The sequence below is a fragment of the Bacillus rossius genome, chromosome 8 (assembly GCF_032445375.1).
Source record: "Bacillus rossius redtenbacheri isolate Brsri chromosome 8, Brsri_v3, whole genome shotgun sequence".
Lineage (NCBI taxonomy): Eukaryota > Metazoa > Arthropoda > Insecta > Phasmatodea > Bacillidae > Bacillus > Bacillus rossius.
Genome location: NC_086336.1, coordinates 64255631 through 64272177, shown reverse-complemented (window position 1 = coordinate 64272177; position 16547 = coordinate 64255631). Strand labels below are relative to the sequence as shown.

At 38.0% G+C, this 16547-nt stretch overlaps 1 protein-coding gene across 3 annotated transcripts in view; it reads right to left on the bottom strand.

The window, feature by feature from the left end:
• LOC134535087 (carboxypeptidase D-like) overlaps positions 1–16547 on the bottom strand; it is a 30905-nt gene that overhangs the window by 12001 nt on the left and 2357 nt on the right. For all 3 annotated transcript variants that reach the window (XM_063373952.1, XM_063373950.1, XM_063373951.1), the window contains exons 2-4: positions 7969–8180; positions 5279–5409; positions 342–478 (exon numbers count right to left, since the gene is read on the bottom strand). In XM_063373952.1, the coding sequence (XP_063230022.1) occupies positions 342–478; positions 5279–5409; positions 7969–8167 (467 nt within the window). In that variant the 5' untranslated portion in view covers positions 8168–8180. The remainder of the gene's footprint in view (positions 1–341; positions 479–5278; positions 5410–7968; positions 8181–16547) is intronic.

The following is a 16547-nucleotide window of genomic DNA, read 5'->3' as shown; positions in this document are numbered from 1 at the left end:
TCAAACAAATGCATTTAAAAACTCAAATTTTTCAGGTTCATCAGTGTTATTGGCTACTAAATGTATTGTACTTAATTTTGGGTTTGAAATAATATAGGGACATTCATTGACATATCTAACAGCAGGTTATAGAAGTCAGTAGTATTGACATTTCACCAAAGAAAATTTCAGGTTCATCATTCATTTAGTCCTTGTATTTGTTGGTCCCTAAAATGTTAAAAATGTGACTTCAAACAGAGAACTATGAAAACATGAAAGCAATATGTGATACACATTTTCCTAGCTTCATGAGCCTGACATGACTTATTAAGTCCAAAGTAACACCAGGTAGCTGGACTTGCCTGCCCTTGGTGCCGCGGCAGACGCTCTCCTGAGAGTCGTTGAAGCCATCGGGGTTCATGCTGGGCATCAGGTGGATCCTGGTGTTGTCCAACAGCCACCTCACCTCCTCGCTTTGGTCATAATTATTGACGAGGAACTGTACCAAACAATAAACCACCTCAGCCCTAGAACTACAACACGCTTCAGATTCATTGCCTCGGAACTCGGTTTGAGTCCTGGAGGGTTTAGAATTATTTTACACTGGAAACTTGGGCATGTCATAAATTGCATGTTGACGATGAGTCTTTATGCTCACATCTGAGGTTCTAATGGCACAGTTAAGGTTGTTCTGCAGTGACCTTCTAAAGTCAAGGACACAAGATCAAAAATTTCTCACAAGTAAAAAAATCCCAGCCCTGAAAACCTTTGGCCCACGACCCACCAAACACGAGACCAAAAAAACCGGAAGTTAGCTATATACATAATAATGTATTTATTATACCTAAATTAATTGTTGAAATTCCATTTAACATTTGATAAATAAATTTCATTTACTTATGGAGATGGATGTGGGGTGAAAGTATTGAGTGGCACACTGATGGAATGAATTGATAGTGAAAACGGGAGCAAAATATGGAACTCACAGGCTCAAATCACCACATCGCCATCTGCTGCGTTCCCCCCTACTGAAAACTCCGGGATTCCTTCCCGTTGGGAATCAAACCCAGATCGCCTTGATAGGAGATGAGTGCTCCAATCACCATAGCCAATAAATAAACTACTCAATTCGATAACTAACAATTCGACAATGATTTTCATTTGGTGCTCCAAGTGAGAGAACTCACAACTAACTGAGTCAGTTTACAAGAGTCTAGCGGCAGCACCGCTACTTCCTGCAACTGGCTGCAAATGCAAAGCGTTTCCGAAGTTGGCCGATCGGGAGCACCTACTCCCTGGATGTTTTTTATTTTTACGCGTTTGTTTTTTCTCTCCAGTATAAAAAAGCCACACAGACTGTTTAGTGTGCCTCGAACTTAGGTGAGGTTTTAACGTTTCAAATTTGAATGTTTTATTTGTTATTTGGATATTGTTGCGCAAGTAATAAGTAAAAAAAATTTACGTGAGTTCCTACTGTTCATCCTGTCCCGGTTTGTTAGGTCAGGTCAGTTACATTATAAATACTTTAAAGCTAAACAACAATTAAAATTAACACACTTAGTTTTAATGTCCGCTTAGTTTGAAAGTATTTATTTTGTAACTGACCTCACCTAATCGACCATTTTAATTAATTAGGCATTCACGAACACAACAAGAGTCTAGCGGCAGCAATTGAAAAAACTACGTTACCTAATAACATTTCATATGCAAGTTGTTCTCAGTATTGTTTAAAGTTTCAACTTTATTTTAAAGTAATGTTTAAAATATTATTCAATTTATTAAAATAAAACTTTAGAAAACGATATGCTTTATAACGTTTTTTCACCACACTGGTCTGTGTTTGACGAAGCTTAGTAAACTAAATTGAAAATACTTCAGTATAGCGTCAGATCCTGCATTAACATCATTGCGCTCGCTGAACGTCCGAGCACGCCACCGGCCGCGGAACAAGCGTCGGCATTTGCAGCCAGTTGCAGGATCCCGCCGCCGGCCCCAGAACGAGCGTGAGCGGTGCGGCATTTCACAAATGACAGTAGTAAAAAAATAAGTACACTAGGCGCAATATAACTCCGAGCTTGAGCTACGTCACACATGAGGAGTGTTGACTGCAACACGTGTGGGGGGTCGGGTGGATGAGGAGGGGGTATAAGCAGATACGGCGACCTTGCACAGCAGGTAGAGAAAAGCAGAAAACATTAACCACTTACCACTGACGTTCCAAGCACTACCTCAGTTCTTCAACGCCACTGACTGTTCCATCCGAAGAGTCTGATGTGTAAACGTCACTGCTGTCACTGTTTGCATCACCTAACTGAACAATCTCTTTATCAATTTCAATGTCAAAACGCACATCCTTATTCGTTCTCGAGTGTCTTGACGTGATTGCAAATCGGTATCCAATCTTCTGGACCCATTCGGTTAAATATTTCCTCGCAAAGTTTTTTTTAATTTGCCAAATTGCAAGTAACATTTCTTGAAGCGACTTCTCCTTTAACTTTAGCCCATATGCTTTCTATCGGATTCAAATCCGGATGATAAGGGGGCAGACGAAGTAATGTGTGGCCACTATTTACCAATAGTCTGTCTGCCGAGTACTGCACTTGCTAAGGTTTGTGCTTCTTTATGAGGTTATACAAGTTTGGTTTGAGCATGTCGCTAGTAAAGGACATATTCTCCTTACTTAACCACTGCTGCATTTCCAATTTTGTCGAGCTGGAGGTAGGCGTTTTATTTATTTTTACATTGTGATAGGGTGCATTATCTATCACAACAACACTGTTTGGTGGAAGATTTTGTATTAATTGTTCGGTGAGCCATTTTTCATATTGTTTGTACAGTCGTGCGAGACACACCCGTCGCATTAGCGGTTCTCAGCTGTGCTTTCTCTAGTGAAATGGAGGGTTCCTGCAATCGCGCTTCATTTTCCATAAACTGCAGAACGTTATAGACAATTTTCCGCGCCTGCGAGTGCAGTTTTTTACTCTTAACTTTTGACAACACTGGAGGCATTTTATGTATAAAGTTGTACTTTACTAAGTACTGCACTACATATGTAACACTGGCTCTGAACAAAAGTGATACACTACATGCATACAAACCTCAGATCCAAACTGTAAACGAAAACGTTTAGTAAGTACCAACGTATTCGTCGGATTTCACCGAAGGACTAAGTTTTCACTCTGTGCAGTAGCGTGTAGACCCTGTTATCTAGTTACGCATTATCTCTCACTGCCGCGCCACGTCTGCCTTCTCCAGTGTCGGGACTCACATACACACATCCATTTTCTAACCGTCACCCAGGCTCGGAGTTATGTTGCGTCTAGTGTAGGGAAGCCTACGATCATAATATGGTGGTTCACAGTGAAGGGGAACTTGCTTTCATACACTTGAAATATTGGTGTATGTCTAGGCCACACTTGGGTAGCGGAAATTCCCTCTGAAGGGCTGCTTCGCTTACTATATTTTGTGGTTACAAATATGGCCCCACTTCTATGGAGACTAATTGTATAACATGTTGGGCTGTGTTAAACTATGCAAAATCAATATTATTTGTGCGGCTCTCCGATGGTATGTGTTGATGTTATGTAGACCACAGTTAGGTGTTATTTAGTAAAGAAACAAATATACATAAACATACCCTGGGATAAAAGATATTAGAAATAACATAACACAACACTCACAATTAAAATATATAATTATTTATTGGAACGAAAAATGGTTTGAGATTTACTCTTAGTAATAATATTATTTAATTAATTATTATATTCAAATTCCTAACTGGTACTTGACATCACAGATCACACATGAATTCCAATCATCAGGAGTTATGATGTGCACATTTAATTCATGAACAAAAGTCTTTATTTGGGGTTCGTCGAAATTAGTTTTTTTTATTATTCGTTGTTTTAGAGATCTTATTTAATTTTCCTCGGCTAGTAAGGTTCGATATAAAGTCGGTAGAGCTCAGTGTCTCTCTATCTGTAGGACCTCTGAGTTGATGTAATAGTGTGTAAAAATAATTAAATTCGTATCAAAATATAATTTATATCGTAGATAATGTCAAATTACTTTAAAGTATCAATGTTTATAATAGTTTTAGACGGCGATGTGACGAAAAACGGAAGTTACGTGACGATGTGCATATGTGGAGGAAACAAATTTTTGCACTTTTTAATTACTCACGTTTTACACTCCTAGGCCCTTTATCTTTCTAGATAAAGCCTAAATTATGATCTAGACTCCCTAGAATACATAATTACTCATCCTCGGTTCGGGATGCCTACCGCTAATTAGCTAAATTGTAGGATTTATTATCGCCGATGTCACAAGCTTCAGCTTTCTTAGCTGGCCATTATAGAACTCCTAGCTTCAGAAGCCAGTTAACTTAACTTCAAATGGCGGGCCGTGATTGGCCGAAAACCAAAATCAGTTACTTAAAATACTTAATAAAACGTGAAATCCGCACGCAAAAAATAGCGCGGATTACTAAATTTCACGTAAAATTTAAATAAAAAATTATTGAAACAATAATTTATATTACAAAATAACGGCGTTAACATTACCGTTCACCGTCTTAAAGTTCAATTACTCCCTAGAGGGGTCTTAATACCTTCAATTTCAAATTGTCCGAATAAGTCCATAGAGTCATTTTCTCATAGATATACATAAAAATAATTTACCGTTTCTGAAAATAAATCACATACTAGACATAGAGCAAACAATAAATAATTCATAATAAATAATAATAATAATTAATCTGTCAAAACAATAACATGTTGCAGTACAACAGAGATACACCCGAACACTTCCGAGGTTATCCGAAGTTTGCTGATAGTGTGTGAAAAACACAATTTTGTAAGGATTTATATTCTTTATGGCCTTTGCTTATTTAAATAAAGCTAACTTAACCAACCTTTTATTTTAGTTATGATAACCTTACCTAACTTAACATACCCTCCTAGAAAAAATAATAAAAAACTCTTATTTATTACACTGAACGAACATAACCTTTTACTTCGGTTAACCGAGGGTTTGGGTTGTGGCTGTGGCTTTCATCCGAGTGAACTGTAGGCTCAATGACAATTTGCTATTCAAATTGATGTTTATTTATCTATTTTATGTTTATGTATCTTAAAAATTACTAAAAAGTAAACAAAAACACCCGTGTCAACACAGCTCACAGCGCTCTGTGCGGCAAGGCACAGCATTACACAGCATCAAACACCTGTGTTAGGTGGCAACGCCCTCCCCACTGCTATGCTCTACCTTGACAAACCAAACCTTGAAAATGAGAATTCACCTGCGCGAGGTGCAGGATGAGCTCCCTTCCGACCGGCTCGTTGCCGTGTATGTTCCCCACCAGCTTCACGTCCGGCACACCGAGGCGAGATGGACTGGCCGCGCTCAGCGCGAGCACCCACAGCTCCCTCCCTGCATCGGACACCAATCGTACCCATAGACTAACAATTACATAGACGATTCTGAAGATAAACCACGGAAAATCTCAACCAAGGTTTACTCTGATCATTATGAATTCGAGTGGCAAAAAATGCATGCATTGACACTCAAAACATCAAATGTTTTGCACTTGTACCATCCAACAGTATATTAGAACAATAAAGTACTTTCACTGATATCTTAACACTTTTTCCACTAGATAAAATAAAATACAAGAATTAAAATGTTATATTTCCCTGGCATGTACTTTAATTCGTCGCCAGACCAAATATTTTATTATTCGACTTTATGGCCCATCGACAAGGAAGTGTAAATAAACGAAAACGCACAACACATACCGTATAAGATTAATTAGTGCCTGGAGTCACTCCCGGAAACATGGAAAATAGAAATTGGAATTGTGGAATCATAATTCGAACCCAGGTCTTCATGAATACGAGTCTATTGTCTGAGCCTTAACCATCGTCACCCCGCCAGAATGTAGTAATATGCCTTGGATGTTAGTGACGATGTTCTAATTTAGCTATCAGAATGTGGCCTGCACTCTGGAATAAATCTGCAATCTTAAATAAAAATGATGCACAAATCAGCTTTTTTTTTTTAGCTGGGTGCACAATTGAAAAAAATGACAGTAGGGGTCGTATGTTCAAGATACTACCAACAGATGTCAAATTTCAGTAGGTGATATAAACCAAAGATTTATATTGAGAAAATTGATTTCACACAAGTCATGTGCACCCACTTTTTTTTTTTTTTTTTTAATTTTGAACTAGGTTTTGCCCAGAATCGAACAAACTGGAACCTTGAAGTTTTTATATGACATATTTTCGATTTCAATGACAGGAATGATTTGGCAAGTTAGAATTGCAGTTGTAAATTTAATATTTTTATTTTGTTTTTAGTTTACTTCAAAATGATGTACGTATTTGTTTTGATTGTATAATTTGTTCTTTTGTAAGAAAACAGTTCTTAATGAAAGCTATTCGTTGCTGCACATATGCGTTATTGCTGATGCATTTCTAGATGACTTACTTGCAAGTTTACTTGAGAGGTTTAGAGTGTTATTCCTGGAAGCAAAAGCAGATGGTGTGGCCTGGGATTTGTGACCCCAATGCTGGAACTGGACCTACTGATGCCAGCGTAACTGTGCCATCGGTGACTGACGTCACAGGCCACGACATTAATCAAATGCTGCAACGGCGAAAGCATTTCCAGCGAGGACAAACACATCAGCAACAAACCGTACTGGAGTCGCGATGTAACAATATTTTTGAACTAGCTCATAAGCTCAGAACTTTATCCATCCGTACTCCATTTGAAAATTATTCTAAAATATTTTCAGTGTTGAAGTTTGCAGGCCATATTATTGCGAAACTTGGAACTGAATGGCGACTATGTGAAAATGTGATGCAGATATGTAGTAAACTAAAACTTTCAATAAAACCATTTATTTTTAATGTGTTTATATTTTTATGACCAAAGGGTACTTACTTTTTGGACACGCCTCGTATAAACTATCTTGTTGGTAGTAACATGTAGGAAGGGTTATTTAATTTCCACTCGCCAGATTCGAACCAATAACTCCAAACTATACGAGGTTAATTTTTTTATTGAAAATGTATTAAATAATATTTTGGATAATTAAAAAGTTGCTAAATTTTTAGGTGATGATTGCGGATTTTGAAGATGACGGCCAAGATGGTGACTGTGAAATTATCCAAGATGGCGAAACTTTCTAGAATCCAAGATAGAGAAATTAAAAATGGCAAAATGTTCTAAAATCAAAGTTGGCGGACCCAGCACCAAACCTCTCATCCGCTGGTAATACTATTATATACTATTGAAATCCAATGTAAATGTGCTTTCGTTTAGTTTTCTTCAGGTTTAGCTATAATTTATTAGCCGATAAAATCGTAACATGGGTGGCTTGTTAAATAGAGGGAATTTACTGATCGTGATTTCAGAAGCGGTTTTTATTTGACAAGGTGTTGAGACTCGCTTGTTAATGCCAGTTCTGTAGAGCTCTGTGCGTTGGCTGTGAGGCCACTAATAATATGTGTTATGGCATTAAACGTCCGAGACAAAGCATTTTTCCTTAAGGGGCCGAACACGTGAAAAAACACGATAACTTGGGACTGTAGCGAGGGTGGGGCAGCACATCCTAGCCGTAACGTCGGATTGTTGTCAAAGTGGCAGTAAGTGATAACTCAAATAGAGACAAATATAAATCTTTATAAAAATTACCGAAAAGCAAACTTTTAAATCCCTGTTGTAAGTATTTCAAATATTTTGAGATTCATAACAGACATTTTTATTTTGATCGCTGACATTTATAAGAGTCATGCTGCACATATATATATTATTAATTGGTCGTTTTTATTTAAGCTTTTCTGAAAAATCGTAGATATCACGACTCAAAATGGCAACGTGCACATTAGTACGACCAACAAGTGCTGTTAGCAGCAATAAGTATTCGCTAAGGGATGTACACCCCTGCCCAGTGGCGGAGCCGAGGAGGCAGACGGAACTCACCCCGCACGGACATGCCCACAGCGCGCAAGCGTGCCAAGCGCGGGTGTGCGGCGGCCAGCGCGCGCAGGTGGTAGCTCAGCTCGGCGTGGTCGTGGTAGCGGAAGGACAGCGGAACGCGGTCCGCCGACGTGACGATGGCGTCAGTGCGCACGGCCGCCGCAAGCAGCGCCACCAGCAGCCAACAAAGCCGCGCCCACATCGCATCACAGCACCTGCGCATCCATCCATACAGGTGTTACTCTATGGCACAACTAACCAAGGCGGGTCCTTAGTCCACAGGTGATGCTATCTGTCAGGTGGGCCCATAACTACTAGCGAAAACATCTCGGGCGGCATGTTCAAATCCAATTTTTAACTAATTGACGACTAATCGCTTAGTAAAAGAAATTTACGAAAACCAATGCTGTTTGGTAATAAAAAAATCCTATTATATAAATGAGAAGGAGATGCAAATTTTCTGGCATGCCCCACCACAAAATATGTGTATAGTGAATTAATTTTCACTAGTTTGTTTACGGTCCCTGATAATATCTTATGCATTAACTCTCACAATCTATGTTGCCGTGTAAAATACATATTACTAAAGCTACAGAGCGGATCTAGAAATGGAAAATAGGTAAGTACTTTACATATTTACATTGAGTTTGCTAGGATTTGTTTTGTTAATTGAAGACATCGGGTGTAAAAAGTGACAACCCATAATTTAGGCATTGTGTTTAGAAAATGAGTGAAAACATTTTTATTAAGAAGCTTCGTTATAAGTTTTTCTTTTCCAAGAACGTTTAGTCCCTAAACTTATTCAGATTATGTATATATGTATCTCAGGATCAACAATTGAGAAGTCAGAAGATTATCACTATTAACACCAAAAGTCTTCAATTTAATCTGAAGAATGGTGTATATTGTGAAACGTATATGTTGTCGTCCCTCGGATTTAGGTCCCTGGCTCCCCGTTTACGCGATTGTCCTGTTAAGCCCGTACTGCTCTCGTCGGAGAGGTGTGGGTCCAGGCCAACGTGGCCAGGACCTGGAGGGAGAGTTAGATGAAGAGGGATAGTGGTAGGCTGTTCCAAGGATAACTCTGCGTTGACGATTTCACGAGCCTCTTTTATTGACGTTTTAGAGCCTGCCGCAGCCTGGCGGAACCGTCGCGGAACAAGCGCCCTTCCAGTGGCGACCCGGACTCCCGTAAGACCGTACTGTCCGTTAACACGTCCCGTCACGGATTGGGAATTTCCCAACGTAATACTGACCCCGTTTGATGTTACTCTGCGAAGAAGCGCAATACGTGCGCGACCCGTTACGTAATGTTTCGTAAAGACGACGAAGGTTCAGAGACCCGTAATTGCACGTCCGCGTTTTGGAACTCTCGACTGGTAATGTCCCTCGAAAGACTCGTAAATTCAGTAAGATGAATGACTCGCGGAGACAGCTCGGCTGCCGCGACAATCCGTGAGCTAAAACGTAATACTCGCCACGAGCTCAAGGTACGCGCCTCGCGAGCAGCGCGGAGCGGCGTACACGACTGTCTCGGTTCGAGCCCTGAACACGACTGCCCCTCTCAGGGTCTCCAGATTGAGTTTTCAAAATTTCCCCAAAACAGACAAAAAATTTCCCCAAAATGATACAGATTTCCCCAAAAATCTTTAACCTACCTTATCTACCTATTCCTTAAAAATATTATTTATTATCAGTGTTGGCCGCTTAAAGGTGTGGTATTATATGTTCAGAGCTGTAAAACTATCGTACGTATCAAGAATCAAAGTATATAAATTATTTTTTTATATATAAATAAAAAAATTCGTCTAACCAGAAAAATAAAAAAATAATAAAACCTGCTATACGGGCGTCACTTTTAATTTTTTTTATGATTTTTTTTTTCGTTCTATTGATTTACCGATCACGATGGTTTTTTTTAATTGTATACAAGAGAGCTAATTTGTGGTTTAATGACTGACTAAAATAAAATTACAGCAGCATAATTGTATTTATTAATTTTTGATAATATTGAGTACCTATATACCAAAACAAAGATACATTTTCTCTGTCATAAATATTACAGTAGATTGACCTATTATAGTAAAAAGATTGTGTTACATAGTACAATTAACGAATGAAATTAAGTGAAATCTACTATACATAACTATTTTACTAATGTAAACACTATATATCATTTATGCTGGAATAATCAACAATAATGTCAGTACAACCATACTTATGCCAAAAGCAACATGACACCGACATCGTAATTATTATTATATACATCCTCTAACTTAAACTTGGCAAGCCTTTTAGTGCTTAGCTCAAATTTATTACAGCCTTCGTTTCTCAAACTGTACCGCACTCTAATTATGTGATCTGCTGTGCTTGTATGCATTCTATTTCGCAATTTGTTTTTCACCACATTCATTATGGAGAATGCTCTCTCCACACTAGCATTCGAGAACACCAATACCTATCAACTTATTCAAATCAAAAGGCCATCTGTAGCTAGCTGCTTTTTTAATGCATTCAATAAATCAATAAAGTGAGTGTTTAAAAAATTAAACATGTTTTGTTTGAAAAAAAAAAGAATTAGAGATGGCATTAGAAGTAATACTAGGCAGGCAGATTAAATACTTCCCCATTTTTCCCCGTTACCGAAATATTTTTCCCCAAAAATTTCCCCAAGGATCTAGTTTCCCCAAAATTTCCCCCCAAAAAAATAATTTTCCCCAATATGGGGAAAAAAAACCCTATCTGGAGACACTGCCCCCTCCCCGCCCGCCAACGGGCTGGAGCCCGCGGGCTGCGGGGGAGGGGAGGAGAAATCGGCCGGCGTGGGAGAGGTCCCACCCGCGACGCGCCAGGCTGCAATTACATACTAGCATACTTGAGGAAACACAGAATATTCACAGCTAAACGAAACATTAATCAAAAGCAAATTTACAGAATTAATAAATTACGATTACATTGTTTACATACTTGTTGAGGCCCGTGACCATTTGGGAAAATATACAAACACAGAATTATTATTGCACAAAAGAAGCCACTGGCATGCTAGGGCGTCCCTGGCCGATGCACTGCACTGATGGTTCACTGGCGAAACAGACTCCCTCAGGCCCACGTCGGTGGCCAGGTACGGCCTCTGAATCTGGGAGGGTACGACGACTGTCGTCAATGTATGTACAAATCAAAATGTAATAAACTGGCTCACATTTAGTGCGGTTCGGAACAATGACTATTCAGGTTTGTAATAATATTTTAGCTGTTAACTTGTTTCCCCAGCGCTAAACTACAACAGAAATGGCCTACGTAAATAACGTTCAGTTTTCTCTTTTCAAGCAAATTAATTTCTTTAATTTGTATGTGTAAACGTTGGAGTTCTAAAAGTATACTATGCCCTGTGATTTTAGTATGATAATCAATGTTCTTTTAAAATCCAATTACTAAAAACATTAGTCATAAAAAAAATTATGATGGCTATACTGGAACACCCCCCTGATCATCTTTCAAAAATTCTTGGCTACGGCACTCCACCAGGGCAATCTTACTCATGGCTCCAGTCGGACCAGCCATGATAATACGCCAGGGACATTAGGAAACGATTTACAATATCAACCCTTTGCGACGTCAGGCTAGGCCTCGCTCAGTGGCCTGAGCGTCTCTAATCGACGCCAGAGTGCTCTTTCGTGTCGTGATAACACAAGTGAGCGATGCACTGCCAGGGGCGCGTATCTCAGAACTGCACATGGAGCGAGACACAGTTGCACTCAGTTAATCAGAGCAGCACATGACGTCAATCAAGCCACGCCTGATTAGTATTTGTGATTATATAGTCGCAAAAAAAATACCGAACCATTTTGTCTGCAAGTCATTTTTGACGTTACATGTTACAACGTCTAATAAATCGATGAACGCCGGCTGCACGCACGAAAAAGTGTTCCGTAACACACATTGTCCCGTTACGCTGTATCCCGTTACGCTCATTGTACGCTTGCGCCGCATCTATCTCTCTTCCACTCGATTGGAACAACCATCGATTTGACTTTTTTCGAGGCACATTAAACTTGAAACACTCCCATTTGTATCCTACTTTTCCTATCATCGTCCTATCCTTAACAGAATAACACAGATTGGAAGAAGTTAAATAGCAAACATGTATAAAAGTTATAGTTAAAATAATCTCTTCGTTAAAGTAATAAACAAATTTGAATTAATGAGTGCAAATAAAAGTAAATTTATCAATTAAATTGTAAATTTCATTTCACTCCTTCTTTGTATCCATACAAAATAGTGATAATTCAATAAAAATGATTCAATTTTATTCATAAAAGTATGCAATCATTTCATCAATGTTTTGTTACGACGCTGTCACGTTAAACTATTGTCCGTAAACTGACTTTATAGACAACCAATTTTTTTTTGTTTTGTTTTAATTTGCACCACGACTGAGATCTGTTGCGGCAACCAACTGTACCGTAGCTTAGCGCGATGTGTTCATACCAACTGTACGTCGAATTATAACTAGTTTCTCAGAATTAATGTATCAACACAATTATATAATTTTCGAAGCTTGCCATTGTAGACTTTCAAAAAACAAACTTTTTATATTCCTTGTAATTGATTACATGTTTCGTCGTCTGCCCGATGTGTGCGTGCGTGGCGTCACGCGTAGGCGTGGCTTGGGATGCGTCACGCGCTTCTCTGATTGGCTGAGTGCAGCTGTGTCTCTCGCACCACGTGCACTTTTGAAATACGCGCCAGGCGTGCCAGTAAAAAAAGGGTTGGTGCATAGCGGGCAGACGCGCACTATTTAGCCGGGCAACAGTTTGAGCGACTGTTCATCCACGACCTTGCAGACAGCTGGACAGCTGTGCCCATTCCTCGCCGGTCCTCTCGTTGCCCCAGTCTCCCCCAGAGGCGCGCACGCAAGGTCAGAAATTACAGTCAATTAACGGACTTTTCAAACGAAGAATTTAACTCTAACAAATGAAGAATTCTTCATAATTTCAAATAACTGAATCTTCGTAGAAACTACGTCGTATTTTGACTACCCCGGTGTATATTTCGTTCGAAACAAAGATAAACACACACACGTGAACAAAATAAAAGTTTTTGTGCTGTAGACGACCAGTTTTGAATGTTTTTCTGATATTACCAAGAATATTATTTTGGATTCAAAATCAAAGTAAGTGAATTCAAGATCCCTTGATAATTTTTAGCCGGCATTCTTCGTAAATTTAAAGTGAAATTTTTTAACAGTCTGTACACTGGCATTGCAGGAGAACTAAAATTCTCAGAATGCAATTTTGACTTTACTGTTTACAGTAAAAACTATCAATCATTGTTCCATACCTCCGAGCCAAACTAGTCTAAGTCCAGATTTGGCGATATGTGTTTATATACTTGCACATTATGTTTAAAAAGTTGGTTTTCTGTTGAAACAGGATGTTGTAACTCACTCAAAAAGTGTTATAGAACATTTTCCCAAAATTAGTCTTAGTTGAGCTAATCACACTTGAGTCCAGTTGCAATGTTATATTTATGTTACTGTTGGTAAATATCCCCCGTTTGTAAGATTGCTGGCCACACGCATGTGGATGGTGATGGATAAAAACAGTGTCATTGGAGAAGTTTATTAATCTCCTGTTAAGTTGTCAAGTTGTGAATTAAATTCACTTGGTTCTGAGTTGTATAATTGTGTCGGGATATTTCGAAAATTACCGACAAGATTTATTGATCAGTTTAAATAATTTAAACAAAATAGTTATAATCAGCCAACATATTTTTCTTACATAAAGAGAAATTATATATAAAAATTAGAGAGACATACATATAAAAATATTTAATTGATGTCTTTCAAGGACAAAATGTTGTGTGTGAACATTGTAAAATTTATCGTTAGATTGTTACGATCCGTATACTCACAAAACAAGGAAGGTAAAGAGTTGCAACTCAAAGCTATAACTGACGCTCTTATTTTCTTTGTAAATCACGACATGATTGTGCCATATTTATTGGCAACCTAACAAAGTCGTTAACTTTTCGAAAAATAAATGTTGGTTACCTTGATTTTTTTTTTTGGTCGTTTGTTGCTGGGATTACTCGCCATAAATGTTTCAGATTATCTTTTTTTTTCTAATACGGAACAACCAAAACACGATGTTAAAGTACTTTCTTTATCTTTTGTTTCAAAACTACGTGTGATTCGCGTCCAAAAATATAATTGATAGCACAATTTGCGTATATTTATCATCCTCGGCATTATTTTAAATTAAAATTACGTTAAATTTCGTGTCCGAGTTTCGTATTATAAGCAGTGTTGTTAAAAGTACTCGGAAAAAGTAATTGGGCTCAATTACAATTACTGTGGTGACAATGTAACTAATTACAAGTAAAAATTACTTTACATAAAAGTAATCAGTAAAATTACAATTACAATTACTTTCCACTACCATTTTATAACTGACTTACGATTCAATTTTTTTACACACTGTTACATTAATAAACATACATATATGTTTTGTTAAAAAAAATTATTTCATGTAATGATTAAATATATTATCTTTAATTAAATGAATAATATTTGAGGACAAACATGCTTGAATAACATCAAAAGACTTCATACAAGTAGCTACCTGTAATAAAAGTAACACTCTTTAAATTCTGGAATTGACCTTACAAAACAATTGCATTTTAAAGTTCTCATCAAATATATTCCCTCTCTTGATGGCAAAAACATCTTTACCAACAGTAAAAAGACGCTCAACGGGAGCACTTGACGGCAGTGATGTGTTAAATTTTAAAAATGCAGATTTTAGGATAGGGTAAAAGTTGGATACACTGCAAGTCATTAGCACTACAAGCGTAAAATTATAAACTTTACTAATACAAAAATGTATGTTCTTCTTGTTCTTAACTGTATTCATTATACGTTCCGAGAATAAAAGTAACGGCAAGTAAATATAAAGTATCGATTACCTTAATGTAACGATTACAATTAATGTTATGTATTCCGATTACAAGTACGAATTACATTTTTTTAATGTAATTCGTTACAAGTATAAATTACTTGAAAAGTAATCGTTACAAGTAATCCGATTACTTGTAATTCGTTACTTAACAACACTGATTATAAGTATATTTGCAACATGAGAACACAAGAATTTGTTCATTACTAAGGCTAGAAGATAAACATCTCTGGCGAGTACTGAAAGTCTCGCTCACATTATTGTTCTCGAGCAAAATAATTAATTAAATAATACCTATGTGTAAACTTTGGAGTTCTAAAAAACGTACTATTCCCCGAGGCTTTAACGTAATAATCAAATTTCTTTTAAAATTAAATTATTAAGAAAATTTACTGATAAAAATGATATAAAGGTCATACTTAGTGTAAATTTTCGTTCAAATTCTTAAATCCCCGAAAGTTCACCGATTACTTTGAAATTTTTACACGGTGCATTTGAATACGCGTTTTTTTTTATATGTCTGTCACACCTGTGACAGGTAAAACGATAGATAAAAAGTATATAGGTAAAAAAAATATAAAAGAATGTTTGTGTGTTCGACTAATATTTTGCAAAGATATATATATAGACATATTTAGAGATATAGAAAGATAGAGATACATAGATGTATAGAAATAGAGAAAGGGAGATATACAGATGTATAGAGCGACAGATATAGATAGGGAGATATGGATATAAACATATATACATAGAGATATGGATAGAGATACATGGAGGGCGAGATTTAGAGATATAGAAATATAGTGAGATTTATAGTGTGACATACATACAGAGAGATAGAGAGCTTTGTGTTTTTACCTATATGGTGTACCTACATAGTGACGCATGCCTGGCTTTATCTAGGAAATAAACAGCGAGAACAAAAGGCGGATGTTTTACTGCGGAAGCAGGGAATTCCTCTCGCTATCTCGACCTGCGGTCTTGCGGGGTGATAACAGCCGCTGTGCCCCCGGCTGGAGCGAGCTGAGTGGACGAGTGCTATCTCGTGTCTCACAACAGGGGGGGGGGGGGGGGGCAAGGGTATTTTGCCCCTCTTCTGAAACATTGAAACGGGGGCAAAGAAAGTGCTGTGTAATCAATTTTTAGATAATAAAACTGCTTAAATAGCACCATTTTCCACCTTGAAATACAAATTTTCCCGGGGGAGCCCACGCTTCAATAAGGAGGGGGGGGGGGGGGAAATCGATGATTCTTTATAAAAAGGTATATTGCCCCCCCCCCCCCTTTTGGAAATTTAGTTGTTGCGCCCCTGCCTTGAAGCCCTGTCTCTCGCATCGCAGCAGACGTGATGCTAGGGCAACTGACCCTCGGAAACCTCCCTGAGCTCACGGCCACGTACAATAAACACGGGCAGTGTTCCGTGACTACGGAAGTTCAAGAATTCACCCGAAAATTTGTGAATTCTAGCAGCGCCCAGCACCAAATTGTGTCTAGGCGGCCATATTAATTTTTAATGTTTTTTTTTTTTTGGACACACAGTCTAAGAAAAAAGTTTCGCCCGCATTTACCAACAAAAAAAAAACACTGTGACATGCCCAAGCTCCAAGCACAAACAAATGAGAAATA